We start from the raw sequence: 24,729 nt of genomic DNA on the forward strand, positions 1-24,729 counted from the left end.
CCTGGCATTGGAATTCGGGCTTTGTTCGTGGAGTTGCTAACTGTAGTCAAGCCCTGGATAACAAGGGTAGCCAATGGTAGGCCGTATGTATGGCAGCAGGATTCGGCCCCTTGCCACACCTCTGGGAAAAGTCAAAAATGGTTGTCTGAAAATTTCTACGACTTCACCAGTCCAAATGTTTGGCCTCCAAACTCCCCAGACCTTAACCCCATGGATTATTTTGTATGGGGCGCAGTTGAAAAAGACACCAATCGCACTTCCAGTAATACAAAAGCCCAGTTAATGGATAAAATTAAAACAGTTTTTGCGGCCCTTCCCAGGGAGACTGTAGCATCAGCTTGTTCGAGGTTCCGAAGCAGAATTGAAGCTGTGATCGATGCTAATGGTGGTTATTTTGAGTAAATCTTGTTGATAGTATTGTAATTAACTCTGCCTGTAATGTTTTTTTGTCAATTCATTAAATTTAATAGATACAAAGAAGATTTTCTTTTTCCTTACGAAACTGTCAAATTTATCCCGAACACCCTGTATATACAGGGTATATGTATCATTCTTAAGATATCAAGATCCCTTGGAAATTTTCTGCATATGCCATTGACATATAACACAGATTTAAGAAAATAATGCTTATTAAATTCATAATTTTTTTGCTTGCATAATACTTTAATGTGAGTTATGCTTGGCATTGAATAACCTTAATTCTGTACTCTGCTGAAGAAAGAGATCAATTCAATTTTTGCTATAATGCTTAGGAAGAATGCATAGCACCATACACACTTTCAGAATTAATGAATAATTATATTAGATTCTCAGTCAAATTAATTCGATTCATGAAAATTTGGCATGTTGTATATTTAAGTTCTTGTTTTAGTGCTATTTAAAAATTGGTATAATACTGACTACTGTTGCATTCCTTGATCATTTTCTGTAGTCCAAACCAATGTTATTCACAATCTGCAAAACTTTTACATATTGCCATCTTATATAATTTCTACTTTTTTGAGATGCTTTTTCAAATAGCATTCTATGTAAGTTAATTTATTAGCAAATATCTAAATGTGCTTCCTAATAAACAGAAACTAAATGATTGAGTGCAGATGTGTAGAAAAAGGGTAATTTGTTTACTGCTCTGGCAATTTTATTATAAATATGAATGTTGTCACATTGTGGCTGATAAGATAGTAGAATAGTAAGAGAAACAATGTATGAAATAAAAGGAATTTGAAACCGCATGCTGCTATCTGTCCTGATACCAATCTGATAATATTCTGTGGAGAGAACTGACCAGGAATTTTAATAGTAACTTTTTTCAATTTTTAACAAGTGTGCCTATGAATATTATAGTACATTTCTTGATAAAAAATATATTTCATTTATTACTTTAAACTTTTCTCATGCTTTAATACAAGCTTTAAACAAAATGTTCCACGATTATGACTATTTGCTACAAAAATATGATTTAGAGTATTTTGCTTGTAATAGTTATTGATTTTTATAATTAAAAATTCAGAAAAATTGCTCAACAACAATAAATTTTTACAAAATATAAATCAACAAATTACTATATCAACTTATAGAAAATCAAAATATGTAAATGTTGTATATACTCTTCTCACAGAATACTCCCTTTCTTTATACTTATTCTACCAAAGTCATAAGTATGTTTCCTGAATTTATGTCTGGGATAGACTTGCTTCAACCATACAGTAAAAGTATGATATGAAAAGTATCTTCTCTATTGATCACTAGTTAGCTTTCAGATCACAGTTTGAACACCAGCCAGTGAAATGTTGGAGGCAAGTGATGCATGAAAATTATGATGTGACATATGCATATTTATATATCAACAGGGCATGGCTTGTCTTCCATATTAATAAGCAAGACCTTTTCGATAATTCCTTTAAGCCAGTTAAGCACTTCATGATCCTCACTCTGGATGTAGCGCTCATTTCCCGTAAAACTGAAGATGGTATCATCCTAAATAATATTCAATATATAAATTGAGAGATAAAAGCAGCAAAAAATTTAAAATAAAAATATTTATTAATAAATGCCATTATTTGTTTAAAACAGAAAAATAAAATTTATAAATGGTCAGAATTAGTGGTTAAAGGTTGCAGATTAATATAAGCAGTATAAATTGAATAATTTTATAGAAATTAATTCCTTGTAAAAAGTCAGACTGACAGAATACGTTACCTAGCTGAGTCATATAGCCGAGCCGGCCTTGTTGGCCGAGTGGTTAGTGTATCTGCTCTCCAGCATCCCGCCGTGGGCATGGATGTTTATTTGTGAAATTACTAGTGGTGGTGGTAGATGATGAAGGTAGTTGGGGCTGGTGGAGTGGTGAAGAAGGAGAGTTGTAGAGTCGCTGCCCTCCCTCGAGGTGTTATATAATGATAGTGTACAGTACCATCGACAGGGAGCATAGAGACAGCCTGCCTCAATGCGCGGCTTAATACTGATGCTTGTTCAGCCATATTGCGGTAGGCGGCATCACTATGCTAACAATTCCTGTTAGCATAGTAAATGAAAAAAGTTTTTCCAAGCTTAAACTGATTAAAAATTATTTGCAAACAGCAATCCAAGAAAGATTGCTTGGTCTAGCAACTATATTGATAGAGACAGACATAGCTTATAATTTAAATTTAGAAAAGCTTATAAACAGTTTTGTTGTGCATTATCCCTGCAGAGCAAACATTTAATTAATATTATATAATCATTTTGCATTAATGTTTCTCTTGTAATAAAAACAAAACAGCAATTGGAAATTTTCTTATATTTTTGTCTTATAATCCATCAGGGGTGATATTTAATTGTTTGCCTCAGGATGCAATCTAATCTAGTGATGGCCATGGTCATATACATTCCTCTAGTGTATATGACTCAGCTAGGTAGGTTAGTAAAAAATTGCATCACTCTTGAGTGAAGAATATGCTAACTGGTAAGAAGTATTAATTATCCACACATAAATGGGCCATTCTTTAATAGATAAGAATGTGCAAGATGACTGATGAACCTATGTAGAACTCATGGATTGGTTTCTGTGTTCGTCAGACATTTTTGTAATAGATTTCACGGTTTGATATGAACACAGATGGATAAGAAAATAACTATTTATTATTATTATTATTCAGGCCTCCCTGGAGTCAAAAGACTCATCGTGGGAGGTCCTTCCTAAGAACATAAAGGCTGTCAAGACTCATCGAGGGGAGGTCTCCCCCCTAAGAAACACAAAGTCTGTCATACCACTCTTTAAACTCATTGACCATTCTCGCTCCCACCACTCCATCAGGCAATGCATTCCACGGTTCAACCACCCTCCACGCAAAGAAACCACTCCTTACCCTCTTGCTCACAGTTTCCTTTCGTAACATCCAGGGATGGCCTCTTGTCATCACTCCTTCCTGCTATTCAACCAAGCAAAAGAACTCCCCAGTGTCAACCCTGTAACCACCTCTCAACAGTTTAAAAGTCTTAATCATATCACCTCTCCTCCTTCTATCCACCAAACTCTGCAGTCCACATTCCCTCAGCCGATCCTGATAACTATCCTTGTACAGTCCTGAAACCATCTTTGTCATCTGTCTTTGTATCCTTTCCACAGTTAATTTATCCCCTTCAAATCCTGGGGACCAAATCTGAGAACAGTAGTCCAAGTGTGGTCTGATCAGAGACTTATACAATGGAATGATAACCCTCTTATCTCTGCAGGTCAGTGTCCTTCTCATAATTGCAGCAATCCTCTGTGTTACCTTCACCACCTTTGCAATATGTCCCCTAAACTTCAGGTTTCTATCAATCGTCAACCCCAGATCTCTTGTCTCCACTACTTCCTCTAGTATAACTCCTCCCATAGAGTATGCAGCATCCCATCAATGTTTTCCAAACCTCAAGACCTTACATTTTGCTGACATCCCCCATTCATTTGCCCATCTATCTAGCTTATTTAAATCCTCTTGCAGGGCTACCACATCTGCACTATTACTAATAATCCTTCCCAGCTTTGCATCATCCACAAACAACTGAATATCCCCTTGCAATCCACTGGCAGTGTCATTGATATAAAGGTTAAACAATATAGGTCCTAGTACTGAGCCCTGTGGGACCCCACTTGTAACCCTCTGCCTCCTTGAAACTGCTCCAACATACACAACTCTCTGATACCTATCAGACAGCCAATCCTGAATCCAGTTGACCAATCTGACATCCAGACCCATGTGCTGCAACTTAAATATCAGCTTATCATGTGGCACCCTATCAGATGTGTTCGCTAAGTATAAGAAAATTGCAGTATATGCCTTTCCCTCATCTAATGCTCTTGTAACTTTATTATAAAAGGCTAGCATATTGCTAAAACAAGAGCGCCCTTTCAAAAATCCATGTTGACTGTCACAGATAACATTACCCTCATCTGCCCAATGCTGTATACGGTCCCTCACTACTTTCTCCAAGATCTTAACAACTACTGATGACACACAGACTGGCCTATAATTAGACACTTCCAGTCTGTTACCACCCTTATGCAATGGCACTATCTTACCTTCCTTCCATTCCGTGGGCACCTTTGCTGAAGCCAGACTTTCATTGAAAAGCCTAGTTAAAGGCACTGTCAGTTCCCTAGCACATTCTCTCAAAACTCGTGGTGAAATATCATCCAGTTCCAAAGCTTTACTGACATCCAGAGTACTCAGTATCTGAAACACTCTCCTCCTGTACCTCTAAACCTCGAACCAGCCCTTTCCCTCTAGCATTAAAACTGACTCCTCTAGGATGAAATACTCCAATAAAGTGTTCCTTGAACAATTTCACTATGTCCTCTGCATCAGTCACTCTATTCCCATTTTTATCCCACAATATCATTCTTCCACGGTCATTTCTTCTTTACTGGCCACATAGCTAAAAATTCCCTAGGATTTTCTTTGGATCTTAGGGCCAATCCTCTCATATTCCAGTTTCGCTTTCCTTACCACACTAGTCACTCTTCTGGCATGTGTCTTATATTCTTCATGCATCTTCTCTTCACCTGTCTCCTTATATCTCTAACATAGCCTCTTTTTCGCATGCAATTCCTGTTTAATATTGTTTGTCATCCACTTTACTCCAAATTGTGTCCTCTTCTTCACTCGTGGTATACAACTTACCAGTGCTGCTAACAAATATTCTTTCACAATTTCCCACGCACTAATGATATCCTGGCTTTCCAATTCCTCCCTCCATGAAACTTCCCGAAGTTGACATCTAAGACTATTATAATCACCTGCATTATAATTCCACATAAGTTCCCGTCTCTTTGATACTCCTGCATGTCTATTCAATTTCCAAGTCAAAACCATATGGTCACTCTCTCCAACTGGTGGGAGAGATGTCATCTCAGTTATTATCAACTCTTCTGATGCTATAACCAAATCCAAAACTCTTGAACCTCTTGTTCCCTCTGTTACATGTTGCCTTTGTCCCTCAAGAATTCTAGAAATTCCATTCCCCTATTGCTACATGTATCTTCCTCTCTCCAATTTATACTACTGTAGTTAAAATCTCCCATAACAATCATTCTTCTTGCACTTGCCAAACTTGGCTGTCTAAACATCTCCTGGTCCCCATCCTCTGTGCTCCTGGGTCTGTAGCAACACCCCACTAAATATCCTGTCTTGCCTACCTCTACCTCACCCCATATGCTCTCAAAATCATTTGTCTTACTGCATTCCAAAACCACCACTCTTAGAGGACACAAGTCGTCACTTATCATAAGCAGTACCCCACCACCATGCTTTCCCCTCCTATCCTGACGAAAAATGCTATACCCAGCGACTTCTATTCCTGCTGTTATAAATTTATTAACTATTATAAATAAATTTAATTAAAGTTAATAAAATAAATTTATTAACTTAAAAGCTAATATTTTGCTGGTATTATATCCAGCAATTTCAGAGCACACAACACAAAGCTTGTTATAAATGAAAACAACCACAATCCGGTGTAACAGTGGGGCTAGTAAAAGTAATTGCAGCGTGCAACACAAGACTAAATTCCTAATATGGCGCCATCTAGGTTAAAAAAAAAAAAAAATCAGTTTTGAAATAGTAGTCCAAATGATAGTCTTAGAAAGTTTGAAAAAATGAAATAAAATAAAAGTAATAAATATTAATTTGGTCTTAAGATGACTGTCTCCCAAATCTTTGGTAGATTTATACAGCCATCCTTGTTAAGGTTTGGAGTATGTTTTAAGGCTTCTGTTGATTCCAGGAATAACCTCTCTGAAATATTAGCTTTTAAGTGAATAAATGTTATTTTCTTATCCATCTGTGTTCATATCAAACTGTGAAATCTATTACAAAAATCTGTGGAACTCAGCAAGAATAGTATTCTCTCCTGTTTTTATCAGACTAGATTACCAAGGCTTCCTTCCATATTCATTAGTGCTTTCTGCTAGGAAGTGTGAAACTGATTAATTAACTTTGTTCTTATTAACTGTTTGCAGTTCCATTTCTCTCGATTCCCATGTAGTTGGGAATTCGGCACAGCTGAATATCAAAATTAGCATACTTCATTTTCTAGTCCATTTTTAGAAAATGTAAATAGTGGCTTCTCTTATTCATTCCTTGTCAAAAATTTAAGAGGATATGAAGCTGTTGCTGATTCTAGCAAAGCCCTCTCCAAAAGTGTCTGCAGTGTTTTTGGTTCTGCAGAAACATAAAAGATTGTTTCATGGTAGACAAATGATATAGTATATTCATTTTCTGGATTTTATCCCATATAACTTTCACACAGGTTATTTTTTTTAAATTATTTCCTTTACCTCATGGAGTCATAAGACTCATTGTGGATGGTCAACATTTGTTAGTACAAAGTGAATCTTCCCACTCCTTAAACTCGCCCACCATTTCCACTCAGTCTATCCTCATAATTAACATTATACAATCCTGATATTATTTTTGTTATCAATGACCAGATCTGAGCACAGAAATACAGAGCCTGATCAAAGCATTATACAATGGGACCCCTTTTTTCTCTCATGGTCAATGTGCGCTTCAATATTACAGCGATTCTCTGATATGTCTTTACAACCTTTACAATATGTTCTCTGAACTTCAATTTCTATTACACTTACCCCAAGATCCCTTGCCTTCTCTACTTCTTCTAGTATAACTCTGAATACGAAGCATCTCATCTGTGTATTAAAAATTTCATAACCTTAGATGAAGTTACATTAAACCAACATTCTAGCTTGCTCAGATCCTTTGGTAGAGCCAAAACATCAGCAATGTTAAGCTTCACATCATCTGCAAGTAAATGAATATCTCCCTGTGTTCCCATAACAATATCATTGCTATAGAGATTGAACCCTGTGGAACTCCACTTGTAACCTTCCTTGTACATGCAGGTGAACAATATACAATTCTATCAGAAAGCCAGTTTATCAATCCACCAATATGATATTCAAACTCATGTGTTCCAACTTATCATGTGACACCCTATCAAATGCTTTTTTTTTTTGCAAAATGCAAAAAAAAACCGAATATATGCCTTACACTCTTATCCACTGCTCTTATTACTCTATTGTAAAAGATAAGAGTACTAAAACAAAAGTACCCTTTAACAAATCCATGCTGGCCTATATAAATAATATTGTCATCATCTGCCTATTTATATTATAAATATATAATATAAATTTATATTTATAAAAATATATAAATATAAATTTATATATTTTTATAAATATATAAAAAAATTTATATATTTATAATATATAAATATCATTTATTTATACAAGTTCTTAACTGCAGAAAAAAATGCAAACAGGCCTATACTTTGATACCTCCATTACCCCATCTTTATGCAATGAAAATATCTTATCCTTCTTCCACTCTCTAGGAACCTGTCCTGTTGCAGGGCTTTCATTAAAAACAGCCAAGTTAATGGCACAGTTAGTTCTACAGCACATTCCCTTAAAACATGATGAAATTCCATTAAGTTCTTCTCTCTTACTGACATTTAGCATACTCCGTTTTTGGAATACATCCTCTTCATTCACTTAAAACATTGTACCACTCCTTAGCCTGCTGTATCAGAATGGAACATTCTAGTAAAGTGATCATTAAACAGCTCAGCTGTGTCATCTGCATTGGTCACCCAAGTCCCATATCTATCCACAATAATCTTTCCTTCTACTCACCACATTGAAAAAAAAAAAAAAAAAAAGAACCCCTTTGGGATTTAAAACTGTTTGACATCTTAACATGATATGCTTTGGCTTGAGCATGTTTAAAAGCTATGGGATTTGATGCAGTAGGTTATCTAAAATATACCTTATACTCTGTCTTGATATGTTTTGGATGCTTGACACTCACATTTCCACCATGGCTTTGGATAGAGCAGAAATCAAGATGATGCTTTTGCAGTTGCTGCCTAGACAGTACAATTGTTACATACAACAGTTCTTCACTAATAGGTGTTTGGCTGACTGCTTCAACATTAAATTTTTCAAGATGGGAAAATGTGTTCCACTTAGTCTGGTCAATTTTCAGCATCTGTGTCTGTTTAGGAAAAAATTATATCTGTGAGAATATAGTATGCAGCACAAGAAAATTGCTTATATTACATTCACTTTGACATCCTACATGAATAGCATAAGAATGGGGAGTAAGACTGTGAGATCTGTTGCAGAACACATGCAGGTAGGCATATGAAAGTTGTTGTGTCCATTATTAACAAGCATTCCATTTCCAGCATTTGCTCAGCAATCTGGCCTCACCCATTCATGTTGGCATTTCTCCCAGAGTATTATGCCCATTAAAGTCATCAATAATAAGTATGCATGGAGACAGTTGCAATATACGACTGCCCACGTCTGTTTGAGTTAAGAAATCTCACTGAGAGGCAGCTATTTATAGCTGCCAGAGTAATGTTTAGTTTGATGTGCGGAAAAGGGTATTGTGGCCCACAGTGATAGTGACTGGAAGCAGGTGCATCTCCAGTTCTGTATTTATGAAAAATAGCAAAATGCCTTCAAGTGAGTTAAGCCCCTCAAACCTCCTCACTGAGTTTTAAATATGTCTCCTGCAGACAAAATCAGAGAGGTCTGTGTTTCTACAGAAGGATTTTTAGTATCAACATTTTGGCAGAATTCAAATCCTCAACTGGTTGAGAACTTTTTTTTAGCTGGTTTGTGTTTATAATTTGATATTTTGAAAGCAGGGATGACCATTGTCTGTTGCTTCATCTGCAGAAATGTTTAATAAATAATCTAATCTATCGTGATCAGTTCCTGTGTTTAATTTGCTTTCAGTGAACAAAATTTTTCTGTGATTAATTTGTTCAAAAGAGAAGTACTCACAATAATAAAGTTCAGGTGTGCTGAAATTATGAGAAAGTGGGATAGATATGCAGGTTTATGTTGCTTCTGATATTTTCTTACCGGCATTCACAGTGTAACAGAATTTCAGGACAGATGTTGTGGTGGCTGCCTTTCTCTTTGCATTCTAATATGAGATACTTTGTTCATTCATTATTGTTTGTTTCTTTTTTAACCTTCTACTTTTGGCATGCTTGGGAATAGGTTGGATGGGTTCTCTCGTAGTTTTTTTTTTTTTAAAAAATTACATTTCTTTGCAAAGCAAGATATATCATGCTCTTTACTACTGCATCAGACACGAATGATAGAAAGTTTGGGCATGCCATGTTTATGCCATTAAAAGCATAAACAAGTGCTGCCAAGAGATGGCAGCACTTGTTTGTCCATCTATAGGTTGCTGCGCATAATTAGTGATAGTCTTGGGCCAGCTATCTCTGATTGGTTATTGGTGGAGATTGATTGTCCACTCAGTCTCTAAGAGCTGGATAGGGTTAAAAGGCCTCACCTACTCGCTGTAAGGCAATAAAAAGGTGTTAGCTGATTTTGTATTCTAAACTATTTGTAAAAAAGTATTTATTTACTAATAAAATTGTCTTGTAGCCCACCAGGAAAACTTTGTAGGCTGCAGACTACACTTTGAGAAATGCTGGCATAGATGGTGGAGTACAGTGCCCTCGGAAGTGTTACATAATAATATACCTCAATCATCATGAATAGGATCCAACCATTGTGGGGATACCCATCTGTGCAGAAGCATAGGCTTACAATCCATAGTTAAACTTTGAGGAAATGCTTTCTTACACAAAATTCTTACCCATAATGGAGCCACACATATACATCAAGAAGACTGTGCTTGGGGGTGGAATGCCCGGTCTATCCCAGATGAAATACTGGCACCACAGCAAACCTTGGGTCTTATCACTCAGACTATGGGGAATAGGATCCAAGACACTGTTGAACCTTGCAGGCAAGCTCACTAGCTCATTTGGTCCTGGCCAGGCCATTCAGGACTGCTCCTCCTTGCTAAAGCAAGGACCCAAAGTAGTGAGAGACTACGACGAACACATTTTCCAGATTTCCATGGGTTGCACCGCATGAAAACCCAGTGGCAAGGCATTAGATCAAGTGATTGTGGTCTGGAAGATATAATAGTCACGAAAAAAATCAGTAGAAGTAGAGCAAAGAATACAAGAGAATGAATAAGAATGAATAGGGTCACACTGGAAGGTTCTTGCTACCACAAGCAGCTACACCTCATGTGTGTGTGTGGGGGGGTGTTAGTGCTTCTTCAGTGAATTATATTCGAGGTGAAGTATGATGCATGAATCTTTGAGCTACTTAGAGATACCTCTTGTATAGTAATATTAATAATGTAGAACTATTAAAATTTGAAATTTCTTAAAAAGTATCATTTATTACTACTGAGTTAAATTAAAAACATACCTGTCGTACTTTGATAACCAATCTCTTTCCAGATATTGTAGGAACTGCCATTATGTCATCTGTTCGAACTACCCATTCAATATCCCATCCACCCCAGAAACGGCACTTTTCTAATAGGAACACATGTCTACAATAGAATAATATCTTAAACTAAATTTAAAATAAACATAGCATTTGTATTTAGTTTCTGAGACAGATTTTATTTAAATAATTCAGGTTCTCTTAATTCCTAAAAATTAATAGAAAAGATGAATAAATGTTATCAGAGATCTCCAGGGAGTCAAGGAAATATTCCTATATATATATTTTTTTTTTTGATAATTCTTTTGCTGACATAGATGTCTACTGAGTTGGATAGCTGCAAGAATGGAATTTAAACTTACCATAATATATATAATATAATACTGTGAATTTATATTCCATTATTTCAAAGATATTGGAATATCCTTGAAATATTCGGAGATTGACTCTCTGAACAATACCAGCAAGTTGTGTATGATGGACAAGTGTTTCAGAAAAGGAAGGTGACCAGTGGTGTGCCTCAGGGTTCTATTATTGGACCCCTACTGTTCAACATATTTCATGTGAATTGAATTATCAGAAGTAGTGCAGATGTTAATTCTCTACAGGAAGATTGAAATAAACTTTAGCTTGGACAATTGAGTGGAGTTACAGTTTTAATATTAATAAAGCAAGGTGTTATACTTTGGGATACAGATATAAGACTACATACTGTATTGGTGGAGGTGTACTTTAGGAAGTGGATGAGATTCAGGATCTTGGAGTGAAGGTTGACAGTGGAATGAAGTTCCTAGGGCACATCGCAAGTATTGCAAAAACTGCACATTATATTGCTGCTATGATAAAAAAGTACATTGGCATGTAGGGATAAGGAGGTGATGGTGATGCCTCTATATAGGGAATTGTTCAGACCACATGACTGTTGTGCTCATATTTGTGCTCATATTTGTTTCCATATCACTAATTTTCATTGTGATATGGAAACACTAGGGAGGATTCAAAGATAAAAACAAAAAGACAAAATAATAATAATAAAAGACAAATAATCAACGTGATCTCAGAACTTTGGAGTACTGGTTATTAAGAATGTCTGAGAGAATGTGGATTACAGAGGTTGGTGGATAGCAGTAAAAGAGGAGATATGATAGAGACCTTAAAGTTAGTTAATGGATTCTATCAGATTAATACAGAAGGAATTATAAAAAGAATATATGTTAAAATGAGAAGAACGAGAGGCCATCCCTGGAAGTTGTATAAATATGTCATGAAGGGGGATGTGAGGAGTAGATTTTTTATGTGGAGAGTTGTGAGTGGAATGCATTGTGAAAGCAGGTAGTATAAATAACTTCAAAGCTCATTATGATTGACATGTTGATGGTTGAGTAGGCCTCCCATAATGAGTTTGTTGACTTCATGGATGTTACCAAAATAATAGTAATAATAATATTTGTGAATATCTTTAGATGGTTGATTTCCATTTCTTAACGTGAAAGCAATGCCCCCAGATTAATAAAGAAGGAATTATATAAAAAGAGTGGATGTTAAAATGGAGATCTGAAGTGGTGCAAAAAGAGTCAATCTCTAGAGACTAAACCAGAGACTTGAGCTTGATTCGAAAATCTAATAAAGCAGGCTTTCTGAATTATCTAATTTTTTTTATTCCAATTGTGAAAAAAAAATTTCAATTTCAACCTCCCCCCCCTCCCCAGTTCTTAAAACAAGAGATTTTCTTTATTGTTCCAGATCTCACAGGACTCGTATTGAGTCTTATGAGATTATATTGTGATTGTTAATAACTTAGTGATCACAATATCTGCACTATTTTTATACTTCCTCATTGATGCATTCAGTACCATTTCAGACAGTGCATTGCAATCCACTGAAACACCATACAGTCCTTCATGCAAGAAATCTACTTCTACCTTTGCTCAGATAATTCTGCATCCTAAAATTTTGAAGGATGCAACATCAGTATATTGTTGGTCACCATTACCTTATTGAAACGTCAAATTTCATAGTTGTGATCTCTAATTTGGCCACTATTTAAAGATTTTTATTTACTTTTGAATCCCAAATGAGAGTATAACAATAGATATAAAGGAACTGAACCCAAGACCAACTGTAACTACTCTGAACTGTTTATCAAAAAGATTTTTTATACCTTAATCTTGGCAAAAGCAAGCACCTATGCACTATATATAGGTGTGCCTGCAGAATGAAGCAAAGATGGTGACAATAAATCTGAGTGTCGACAGAGCTCTATGAATCTTGCCAACTCTGACAGGCCAACTGAAGTTCAGAAGTGCTGTAACTTTAAGTTGGAGATTACACACAAGAAAAAAAGAGCCTTCAGTGTGATTTTTTGCTGTCTGTCAATTCACGTCAATTGCACAAAGATTGAATTGGCAATAAAACTCCTGAGTATCTCTGCTAGCCATTATTTTGTCCCCTATGTCTTTTTCCTCCATTAAACAAATTTCTAAATCTTGGAAAGCACATGGACAGCCTAGAGCAGTAGCTTCTTATGCTCGATGATACTTTCTCACATAAAATAGATGCATTAGAAGTGATTCATAATCAGTGTCTTAAGGTTAACATGCCTACTGCTGAAAACACCAGCATGCTTTGCATCCTCACCACCATGTCAGTCCAAGACACCATGGAGGCAGAGAATATAAAAATAAAATGCCATTGTACTGAACTTTTATTCCAAAACAGATGCAATGCTAAACAATGGCATCGCTTGCCAAACGATGTAAATTTGACCCTGGGAAAATCATCAAGCGTGACCATTTTGGGCCAACAAACACACAGTGATGGAATGAATTTTTCACACCTAGTCAAAGTGACTTGTGATACACCAGTGAGCAGATTGGTATTCATAACTGCCATGCCATGTTTAAAAGCCTTACTAGCTTTCACTTATGTGTAGTAGGAAGAAGGTAGAAAATTACATCATAAATTGGAAGAAAAATGACAAAGTTGAGATGTCGCATGGATAGTTAATAGTTAATTATAAAAAAAAGAGTACTAATGTGAAAATCCAGTCCTATCACTAGCCAGCATGAAAACCTGAACTCTATTGCTGCATAGTCATAAGAAATGTATGTGACCAATGCAGTCAACATCAAACCCTGCAGAACCTTCTTAATACACTACACCAGTGATTTTCACCCTTTTTCATAATATGGCACACCTAGACTAATTATTAAAATTCTGCAGCACACTAAAAATATATTCTTTTAATTTTTTTGACGATCTGGCAAAAAAAAGGCATAATTTTGATTGATTTACACACACAAGATATTAATAATAGTAATTACTTATCCTTTTTGGGAGCTTCAAGGGAATAAACGTGCAAATTAAGACATTATTTCTTTCAATTAATTTGATTTTACAAATCTCGCAGCACACCGGTTGAAAACCGCTGCACTACACCAATATACGTAGCCTCTGTTCAAACCTCAGTGATGCCCATTTCTATCTCCAATCTGCAAAACTGCAGTTACTTTTCCTGACATAAATCCAAATTTCTACTCTCCCAAACACTACTCATCTCAGCTTTCTCAATTACACACTCTGACTCTTTTGCCCCAAAGGTGAAGTTTGTGCATAAGTTTACTCTAACATATTGTGTCAAAGAGTGCCCAACCTATAATTTCCTGATATTATTGACCTTCTTTGGCTGAAAATCTCTGTACTTGACATTCTGTCAAATTTATTTGCTGTCTCTACCACTCTCCTAATGACATAAATCATTCTGAACTTTTTGATTTCATTTTCTTAAAAGTTGATATTCTTCATTCCAACTTTTCTAACAGTAGGGTAATTTTTCCTGGAGACTTCAGCATTCATAACACCAGCTGGCTCTCCTACTTCAGTTGCACAGATCAAGCAGGTAGAGAGGCTGAGTTTAAGTTTGGGAAACAGGAAAAAGTCTGCTGGGGCTAAGTCTGGAGAATAGGGTGGATGGAACACAACAGATGTCTGATGTTTTGCCTTATAACTGTGGATGAGGAGCAATGCATGAGCCGGCACATTGTCATGGTGGTGCAACACTCAAGTCTGGTTTTCCCATAATTCTGGCCTCTTCCTGTGCACAATATCCCTCAAACATGCTAAAACTTCCTGGTTTGTTTACCATCTGACCACATGGTACAAATTCATAATGAACAATGCCTTTACAATTGCAAAACACAACCACCATCACCGTGATCTTTGACCAACTCATTGGTGCTTTTTTTTTTTTTTTTTTGGTCGAGGAGACCCTTTCCCCACCCACTGTGACCCACTGCATCTTGATTTCAACCTCATAGCCATAAATCCATGTCTCTCTCCTGTTATGATGTTCTTAAGAAAGGTTTCATTACCATTTGTATTGGCAAGCAGTTCCTGGCAGATTTGAACATCAGTCAACAAACAATGCACAAATTTTGCACTGACGCAACACATCTGAAGTTGTTCAGTCAAAATTTGATAGCAAGATCCTATGCTGATGCCCAATTCATCAGCAACTTCTTGGACAGTTAAACGTAGTAATCGTCTGTTGATGTGGAAGTCGTCCAGACCTGAGATCTTCACCAGCCGATGTTCTGCCATTTTTAAAACACTTATACCACTCATAGCACTGCATTCGACTCATACATTCTTCCTCATGTGCTTGGTTAAGCAATTGAAATGTGTCTGTAAAATTTTTACCAAGTTTGCAGTAAAATTTCACTCTCACACACACACACACACACACATGCACACTGTTCTTCAAGCTCTTTCATTGTCACTTTGTTACTACTCCAATGAACAGCTGTGCACGTGCTCACTTTAGCAGATGTAACTTGAACTAAGCTCATAGCATAACGGGACAAATGACAGTTTGTTGTCAAAACCTGCTGCTAGGTACACTCAGTAGCTACAGTGCACTCTCTGTGCACTGTAGCTACTTTTTTTTTCGGTCTTTATTTGAACATGCCTCATATGTTGAGTTTTGAGCTTGTTCCAGTAGCTGACTTTTTACTGTTCACCCTGGTTCAGATGAAAATAACGAGCACCTTGTTTAAGCTATGCCCCCAGCTGGGAGGACAAAATCTCATTATGTTGTACCATCGTATGCATTTGTGGTTTAAGCAAATAAAAAATACAGTTTGGTTGGCTAAATCCCAAATTTCCAGTCCATCCCTGTTTGTTCAGTAGCCAGCAGATCCCTGCTAACAGAGTACATCACATGAAGATGAGGATTGGACATTAAGTCAGAAGCCCCAATCGGTTCTCTGCAATCCTGAAAGGTAATGTGGAAGTCTCTTCACAGTTATTGGCTTTGTCTTATAAGTGACCCCCAATTAAAATTGAAAGAAATATAGGAAAATGTTTTGATGTAAATCAGGGGTAAGACAAGGATGCTCATTATCTCTACTCTTATTCATTATGTGAATCATATTACAAAAGAAAGTGGCATTAGACCTGATATCAGAATTGGAAGTAAAACTTAGCTCTTTACTTTATGCAAATGATGTTGTACACCTAAACATATGTAGTTCACGTCAAAATCTAAATTGAATAACAGCTGTAACAAATTTGGCATGAAAATCAGCAATAAAAAGGCAGGAACGTAGAAAATTAGAGCTACATTTCGAATGGAGATCCTATAGAACAAGTAAAATATTTCAGCTATTTAGCCATAGTCTTTAGTGAAGATGACAGGATAAATCTGAAAATTATTATTATATCACACCTCCAGGGAGTCCAAAGACTCATCGAAGGAGGGCATCAACTCTACAACTCTTTGTCTCACTACTGCACCAACCTTTGTCATCTAACACCAACACCATCTACCGCCAACTACTACCACCACCACTAGTGCTTTCACAGACAATCACAAACATCCATGCCCACGGCGGGATTCGAACCCACAGCCTTTTGACTGGAGAATGGATAAGCTAACCACTTGGCCAACCAGGCCAACAATGGTGAGTAGCCAGCTGAATAAACTGAAGACCACAGATATGAGGATTCTCAGAAAAATTAGGGGAGTGAACTGATGGCATCAATAGCAGAATCATATCAAAGATATTAGAAAGCAACTTGACACTATTAGCATTTCAGAATGTGTAGGCAGAGATAATCTAAGGTGGTATGGCTGCTTAAATAGAATGGGTGAGGAAAGGTTAGCAAAACAGGTGTTTGATGCCAAGATGGCAGGAAAGAGACCCAGAGGAAGACCAAGATTTAGGTGGATTGATTCAGTTATAAGTGCTTTAGAAGTGCAGAATGTTAGATATGACAATATTGGAGTGCTCACAAGTGAGAGACTAATTTGGAGGAAATTGTGGATAGGAGATTAATAATAAGATGAAGTGAATTATGTAGTGCTGTCATAATAACATGAACACCCCTTGGGGTACATATGAGGAAATTGATCATGATGTCAAGACGACAATTCCCTGGCACATTCCTTCAAAATATGCAGTGACATATTCAAGTCTGCTTAATTCAGGATGAAAGACCTTTATGAACTGCTTCTTAAATATCTCAGCTGTATTCTCTGCAGCAGTTGTCCTATTTCATTTTCTCCAGTCAATGCCATCCTACTATAATTATTGTTTATATATTTTTTTTTTTTTTTTTTTTTGCTGGCTGCATATTGAAAGTACTTATTAGAAATTTTTAGCTTCATTAGCAAACTGCAACTTACTGAACTTTTGATACTCTTACCAACTGAGTCACCCACCTTGCCTGTTCTTGGTATTCCTCATGAAATTGAATATTACAACTTTTATGTTATTATTATTACCCAAGACCCCATGAAGTCAAAGACTCATCTAGGAGGTCCTTTTATCAAACACACAGCTCATCATACCTTGCTTTAAACACACTCAAATCCTCTGCAGACACCACACTCTCAGGCAAGGCATTCCAATCATTCAACTCTGCATGAAAAAAACCTGCCTCTCACTCCCCTACTCACGCCCTCCTTATACAGCTTCCAGGAATGATCTCTGGTTCTCCCCTGATCTCCCACTAGCTTCTGTAGAACCTCTCCAGCATTGTCCTATAAGAACCCCTTAATAACTTGTAGGTCTCTATCATATCTCCCCTCCTCCTGTCCACCAGACTCTGCAAGTTGCATCTTCTCAAGCTTTCCTCATACTCGACATATCAGAGGTCAGAAACTACCCTAGTCAGTCGCCTCTGGATTCTCTCCAACAACTTCTCAACAACATAGGAGCCAATTATCTCCTATGTTCCAACACCTCCGGATTCATCAACAGACTGCAGAGATCTAATCCCTTATATTTCAGGCATCTCAGAACCTATTGGCAGAATTTTGAAGAAGTATCATCTTATTCCCACATATTTTCCTGTCAACAAAATTTCTCACTTATTACCATCTACAAAAGACAAACTGGCACCTTTATCATTAGCTGGTGTTTACCAGATACCATGTGAATGTAATTTATCATACTTTGGACAAACAGGCTGTTCTGTGGAAAAAAGAATGAAGGAACATCAGTATTATATCAAATACATGAAACCTCATAAGTCTGGTCCATCACAAGATAGCATTGACACTAAACATTATATTCAGTGGGATAAAGCTTGTCTTCTCCACAGATGCAGGTTTAAATACGAATGCCTTTTTAAAGAAAGTTGCGAAGCCTTTTTATACTGGCCGAATTTGAATCGAAATGACTGTCTCTCTCTCCCAAAAGTTTGGGAGATTTTTATCTTATGCAACCATCAATGAAATAGTTTTTAAGAATTATTTAATAATATTTTATTAATATTAATCTTCTGGCACACGGTAACAATATAATTGGTAATCCACAGACTGTTCTGTATTTTGTATTCCATTCCTCTAACTGTTTGTTCAACACTTTGTACAACTGATTGTCCCTTGGTGTCGCACTGATTTGATCATCGGCTTGTCATGAGCTCCTGAAAAGATTAGTAGTATTTTGTGTTAACATTGGCAATTTTACTAGAATTTTAAGTAGTATTGTTTGCTTTTTGTTTTTTGGTGTGTCTGTGCAATTTTTGTGTGTTTTCTGTTATTTTAAGTATTATTTTTAAGATAGTGTACATATGGCACCGATAAAGAAAAAAATGGCGGCCAGGTCGCCATGTTTGTTTAAGAGTTTTGATGTAAATGAATTTATGCAATGTGCTGTCTGTGAGATGTATGTTTTGTGAAGAACAGTGGGAGTCTGGTTAGAATGGGATAGTGGAGTTAATATGTGCAGAAAGTGTAAGGAGAATGAGGATCTCAAGCGTGTTTCGGGTGGCGAGAGTGATATCGTTAATAATAGTCAGAATGTAGAAAATGGCGGTGTGATAGAGAATTGCGTGGTAGTGCCAATAGGTGTGAGAGCATCGTTGAAAGTGTAAATGAAGGTAGAAACACAGAACGAATGGATGATTTGATTGATAATAAAAATGCTGAGATAAATGCGAGTAGTGAAATTGCGCGTTTGAACGGAGCGATACACAGAGCAAAAAGGCAACTGGAGCGTATGGAAAAATGTGTGCTGAACGTACCGACTAATAACTGGCGAAAGTCTGTCACGCAAATAGTAGAATGTTCGTAAAATCAATAAAATGAAGGAGCGAGTGCTGTATGGGGGATTCGCTATTAAGAGGTGTGATAGTTGATAGTTTGACGAAGTCGTACCAGCCGGGTGCGAACATAAAGGATGTCAGCGAATCTATTCGAGTGCAAAAACAGAGGGTGAAAGAGATGATAATTGTGGCAGGAACAAATGATTTGAAAGAGGACAAAATGGAAATGATAGAGGATGTGAGGGAATTACTTAAGGTAGCAAAAGAGAAGAGTGAGAGAGTTAGGATGGCGAGTATTTTACCGCGGTATGACAGTGAAGTGTTTAGAAGGAGGACCATAATTGCCAATGACTTTATGCGTGGGTTATGCATGGAGAGTGGTGTTGAATTTGTAGATGTGTGGAATGAGTTCGATGGGCGAAAGGACTTATATAAGATGGATGGGTTACATTTGAATGGAGTTGGTGTACGGAGGCTTGAAAAAGTGTTGATGAATGATGTGGAAGTGGATGTACAGACTCAGGGAAACTAGATTTATTAAGGGGGGGGGGGAGTAGATATGCAGACTTTAGGGAGGCAGTTGAGTGTATGAATGAGTATATTATGCCCGAGCTAGTACGAAGGACAACAAATCAGAATGGGATAGTTAGTATAAGGCATCAAAGTAGGGATGGGACAAATGGGCTTCTGCAATTCATGTACTTTAATGCCAGGAGTATTAGGAACAAGAAGGAAGAGTTTTTGGCCTTGGTTGGCACTTCCAGGCCACAGGTTGTTGGTATTAGTGAAACATGGCTGACAGAAGATGATAAAGCTAGTGGGATTGAATGCGATGGGTATAACGTGTTCAGGAGTGACAGGGTGAATAAAAAGGGGGAGGAGTGTTATTGATGATAGCTGATGAGTTGCAGCCAAGGAGTATAGAAGTTGAACTGCAGGATAGAGAAAAGAGCACATTTGAGGCTGTTTGGTGTGAGATAGAATCTAGCAGAACAAAATATACAATTGGGTGCTGCTATAGACCAAGTGATGGAATAGATGGTGGGGATAGTGTGCATAGGCAAATAGAAGAAATGAGTGGAAGGAGGGTAATTATTATGGGTGATTTCAATTATGGTAATATTGACTGAAAAGAGGAGAGGGCACATGGGAGGAAGGAATTGGATTTTATGTGGTTATTAAGGGACAACTATCTGCGGCAGCATGTAGTGGAAAATACCAGGGGGCAGAGAGTGCTTGACCTAGTAATTGCAACTGAGAATGTGGCTGTAACGAACATGACCATGTTGCCACCAATTGGTGAGAGTGACCATAAGGTCATGACTCGGAAGGTGGCTAAAGGAGTGGAATTTACAATTAAGACAGGGTACATGTGGAATTACCGGGCTGGTAAGTATGACAAGCTTAGGTGTGTGCTTGGCTCAGTGCCATGGCATGTAAAACTGCAAGGGCTGCATGTTGATAGTGCATAGGAGGTGGTTAAGAAGTGTTTGCAGGAGGCAATACCAAGAGTCCGAATAATAAATCAAGTAGGGGTTAAGTGGATGAATAACACTATTAAGCTTGAGCTGCAAAAAAAAAGAAACAATTGTGGAGGGAATTTAAGGAGAAAGGTGACCAGCAGGCGCAGGAACAGTATAAAGCTCAGGCCAGGATGGTAACAAGGGTGATAAGAAAAGCAAAAGCAGATTACGAAAGAAAATCGGCCATGCAGGCTAAAGAGAATCCCAAACAGTTTTTTCAATATGTTGCAAGTAAAAAGAAAAATGTTCATGGTAGAATGATCTTAAAAAATGCTGAGGGTAGGGAGGTAACCGAATCAGTCGATATAATGGAATTACTGAGCGAGCATTTGCAAGAGTATATCATCCAGGTGGTGACATTGCAGGAATGGAAGAACCAACAGCTTATACTGGAATTGTGATGAATGAAGTAGAGGTAACTAGTCTATTACAGAACCTCAATGTCAATACATCTGTGGGATTGGATGGTATACCAGCTCGTGTCGTACGTGAAGCGGCTAAAGAATTGTCAGTGCCCTTGACAATTTTGTTTAATTTGAGCCTCGGGTCTGGGTCAGTCCCAAGGGGGTGGAAAGAGGGGCAGAGGTGGTTCCAAGGCCTTAGCAAGGTCTTGGAGAAAATAGTCAAGAGGGAAATACAAGATTGGATAGAAGAAAATGGGATACTGTATCGGGGACAGCATGGTTTTGTGAAGAGTAGGTCATGCCTCAGTAACTTGCTCACGTATTATAACACAGTGACGGCTGAACTGGATAAGAGTAATGGGTTTACAGTGATTCTACTGGACGACCTTGCTAAGGCCTTTGACAGGATACCACATGGAATTCTAATCAGTAAATTGCAGCATATGGGGATGGATATAGGGTTGGTGAGATGGATAGGAGAGATATCAGAGAGTGGTTTATTCAGGAGTAGAGTCCACAAGATGGCCTGTGACTAGTGGTGTGCCACAAGGATCTGTTCTTGGACCACTGCTGCTTAATTTGTTCATTAATGATATAGGAAAGGATTTGAGAGGAACAGCTCATTTGTTTGCAGATGATGCAAAGTTGGGTAGGGCAATAGTGAATGCAGATGACGTCAAAATTTTGCAAGATGATTTGGATAGATTGGAGGTCTGGGCTAAGGAGAATGGATGTCAATTTAATGTGGCAAAATGTAAGGTTATACATTTTTGAGTGAAAATATTAACAGCAGTTTACTACATTAGAGAGGGCGCAAATGAGCCAAGTGCTGCGGACACGATTTGAAGAGCTCCTGATTCAGATAAGTATTACTAGGAATAAATAAGTATATATGCGTAATTGTTTGAGTAAGAGCGGCTGTAAACGTTGTATGCTACCGGTATTATTAGTGTGGGCGATTTTTCTTGCCTAAACTAAATTACAAAATCGTTATTATTAGACGTAGTAACCTGCAGAAAGAAAAAAAAAATGGCGGCGGCATTGTCATTCCATGATTTTAATTTAGATTTCGTTAAGTATGAGGGCTGTTATATGTGTTCCTTCGATTACATAAATGATTTGTGGATGTTTAGTGCAGATGGAAGAAGGGTGTGTGCGAAGTGTGACCTGAACGAGGAACTGATGAATGCAAATATGAAATTGAGGACAGAAAGTGTTAGTACCGATTGTGTCGCGAGTGCACATTTGAAAGAGAAGGATGGTGAGCAAGAGAGGTGAAAAAATGTTAAAAAATTCAGGAAAAAAGAAAAAGAGCGATTTAAAAACCGTAATGGATGTTAAAAGGGACGAAAGTGAGGCAGAAAGAAATGAAATTGAGAGAACGAATGAAAGTAGAAATGGCGTGATGCAGAAATCGCAAGTGAAAAAAATTGAAAGAATAAATGATAGCGAAAAAAGAATGAATGATGGTGAAAGTTGAACCGAAAGTACTGAAACAAAGAAAGATGAATGACAGTAAAAGTGAGAAGAATGATAGCGAAAGTTGGACACATGTTAGTCCGAAAGTATGGAAACAAAGAAAGATAAATGAGAGTGAAAGTGAGAATAATGATAGTGAAAGTTGGACGTATGTTGGACCGAAAGTACGGAAACAGAGAAAGATGAATGAGAGGGAAAGTGAGAAGAGGGGGTCGAGAGGTAGAAAGTTAGAAAGATTTAATGATAGAGAGAATGTGTCACGAGACTCGGAAGGTGAATTGGATTGGATGAGGCAAGAAATGAAATAGATGCGGAATGAAATTAAGAGAATTCAGGTCAAAACTATTAAAAAAAATCATGATGGCATGAAAGAGTTAACGAAAGATGAGCGAGTGCGTTGTATGGCGACTCCATTATTAAAGGTGTGCTAGAGGATAAAATGCACAAGGTATGTTTTCCAGGTGGTAAAATGAGTAGAGTGATTGAAGCATTGGATATGAGACGGGAGCAAGCAAAAGAGTTAATTGTATTAATTCATACAAATGATTTGGGGGAGAACAAAGAGCATGTCAGGAGACTGCTTGGAAAGATAAAAGAGAATAGTGTGACAAGAAGGGTAGTCAGTGTGTTGCCTAGGTATGATTGTGATGAAATGAGGCGGAGAGCAAGGATTATGAATGATATTCTGGCTGAAATGTGTGAGGAGATGGGAGTACAGTTTGTTACTGTGTGGAATAAGTTTGAGGGATGAAGTGAGCTGTATGGGAGTGATGGACTGCATTTGAGTGGTTATGGTGTGAGTCGCTTGGAGAGACTGCTGCTGGAAGGTAGAGAAATGAATAGAGAGAATGAATCAGATCGAGAGGGGAGTGATTTGGAAGAGCAGGAGAGATTGAAGAAGTGGAAATGAATGGCGAAGTGAGTGGTATGAGTATAGAAAATGAGAGAATGGGTGTGCAAGAGGAGCAGGGAAAGGTGGATGCTCCAAGAGGAGGTGAGAGCATGTGTAGGCAGGAAAGAAATGGGATGACCAGGGATCAAGAGGAAACAGATGGAACTGCAAAGGGTTCTGAAATGAAGAACCAGAAAGGGAAATGGTCCCAGTCCAGCATGGAAAGATCACATCGAGTGAGTGGTATCAGTGGAACTAGCTGTAGATCCAGAAATGAGCTGTTGTGTTTGTATACCAATGCTAGAAGTATAAGAAACAAGGTGGATGAAATGGTTGCACTAATTGCTTCTGTGCACCCAAAGATTGTCGGAATATGTGAGACATGGTTAGATGAGGACGACATCCTGACAGGAATAGAGATGGAAAGGTATGATGTGTTTTGTGAGGATAGAAGGGGTAAAAAGGGAGGGGGAGTGCTATTGATGACAGAGAAAGAATTATGTCCATACAAGGTAGAGATGCAAGAGGGAAATAGGGCCAGTGGTTTTGAGGCAGTATGGTGTGAGATAGAGGTGAATAGAACCAAATACTTGGTGGGATGCTGTTATAGACCTGATAATGTGGATGGTGGTGATAGTGAAATGTATAGTCAAATAAGCCAAGCAAATAAGAAAAGGGTGATCATTATGAGTGATTTTAATTATGGCAATATAGACTGGAATGAAGAGATAGCAACTGGAAGTAAAGAAAATGAGTTTCTTGAGTTTTTGAGGGATAATTCCTCAGACAGTATGTAACAGAGGGCACAGAAGGATTAAGGTTCTTGGATTTGGTCATCTCATCGGAGGATGTAATTATAAATGAGGTGTCAAATCATCCACCAATTGGTGAAAGTGACCATGAGGTGATTACCTGGGTGGTTGCCAGCAATGCAAGGACCCCTGTGAAAAAAGGGTATATGTGGAACTACAAGGGGGATGATTATGAAGAGCTCAGGAGACAGCTTGCATGTGTAGCATGGAATGAGGAGTTAGCTGGAAAAGAGATCAATGCTGCTTGGGG

The 24,729-nt window shown here is 37.6% G+C and overlaps 1 protein-coding gene across 10 annotated transcripts in view; it reads right to left on the reverse strand.

Moving 5' to 3' along the window:
• Positions 1-1,242: 1,242 nt before the first annotated feature.
• The window catches only part of LOC150104358 (intermembrane lipid transfer protein VPS13A-like), a 2,072,875-nt gene continuing 2,049,388 nt past the window's right edge, over positions 1,243-24,729 (reverse strand). For all 10 annotated transcript variants that reach the window (XM_090396324.1, XM_090396319.1, XM_090396320.1 and 7 more), the window contains 2 exons: positions 10,799-10,925; positions 1,243-1,977 (listed from right to left, as the gene is read on the reverse strand). In XM_090396324.1, coding sequence (XP_090252450.1) covers positions 1,837-1,977; positions 10,799-10,925 — 268 coding nt within the window. In that variant the 3' untranslated portion in view covers positions 1,243-1,836. The remainder of the gene's footprint in view (positions 1,978-10,798; positions 10,926-24,729) is intronic.

Source organism: Typopeltis vanoorti, chromosome 8, assembly GCF_054136105.1.
Source record: "Typopeltis vanoorti isolate ZY-2024b chromosome 8, IOZ_Tvanoo_1.0, whole genome shotgun sequence".
Classification (NCBI taxonomy): domain Eukaryota; kingdom Metazoa; phylum Arthropoda; class Arachnida; order Uropygi; family Thelyphonidae; genus Typopeltis; species Typopeltis vanoorti.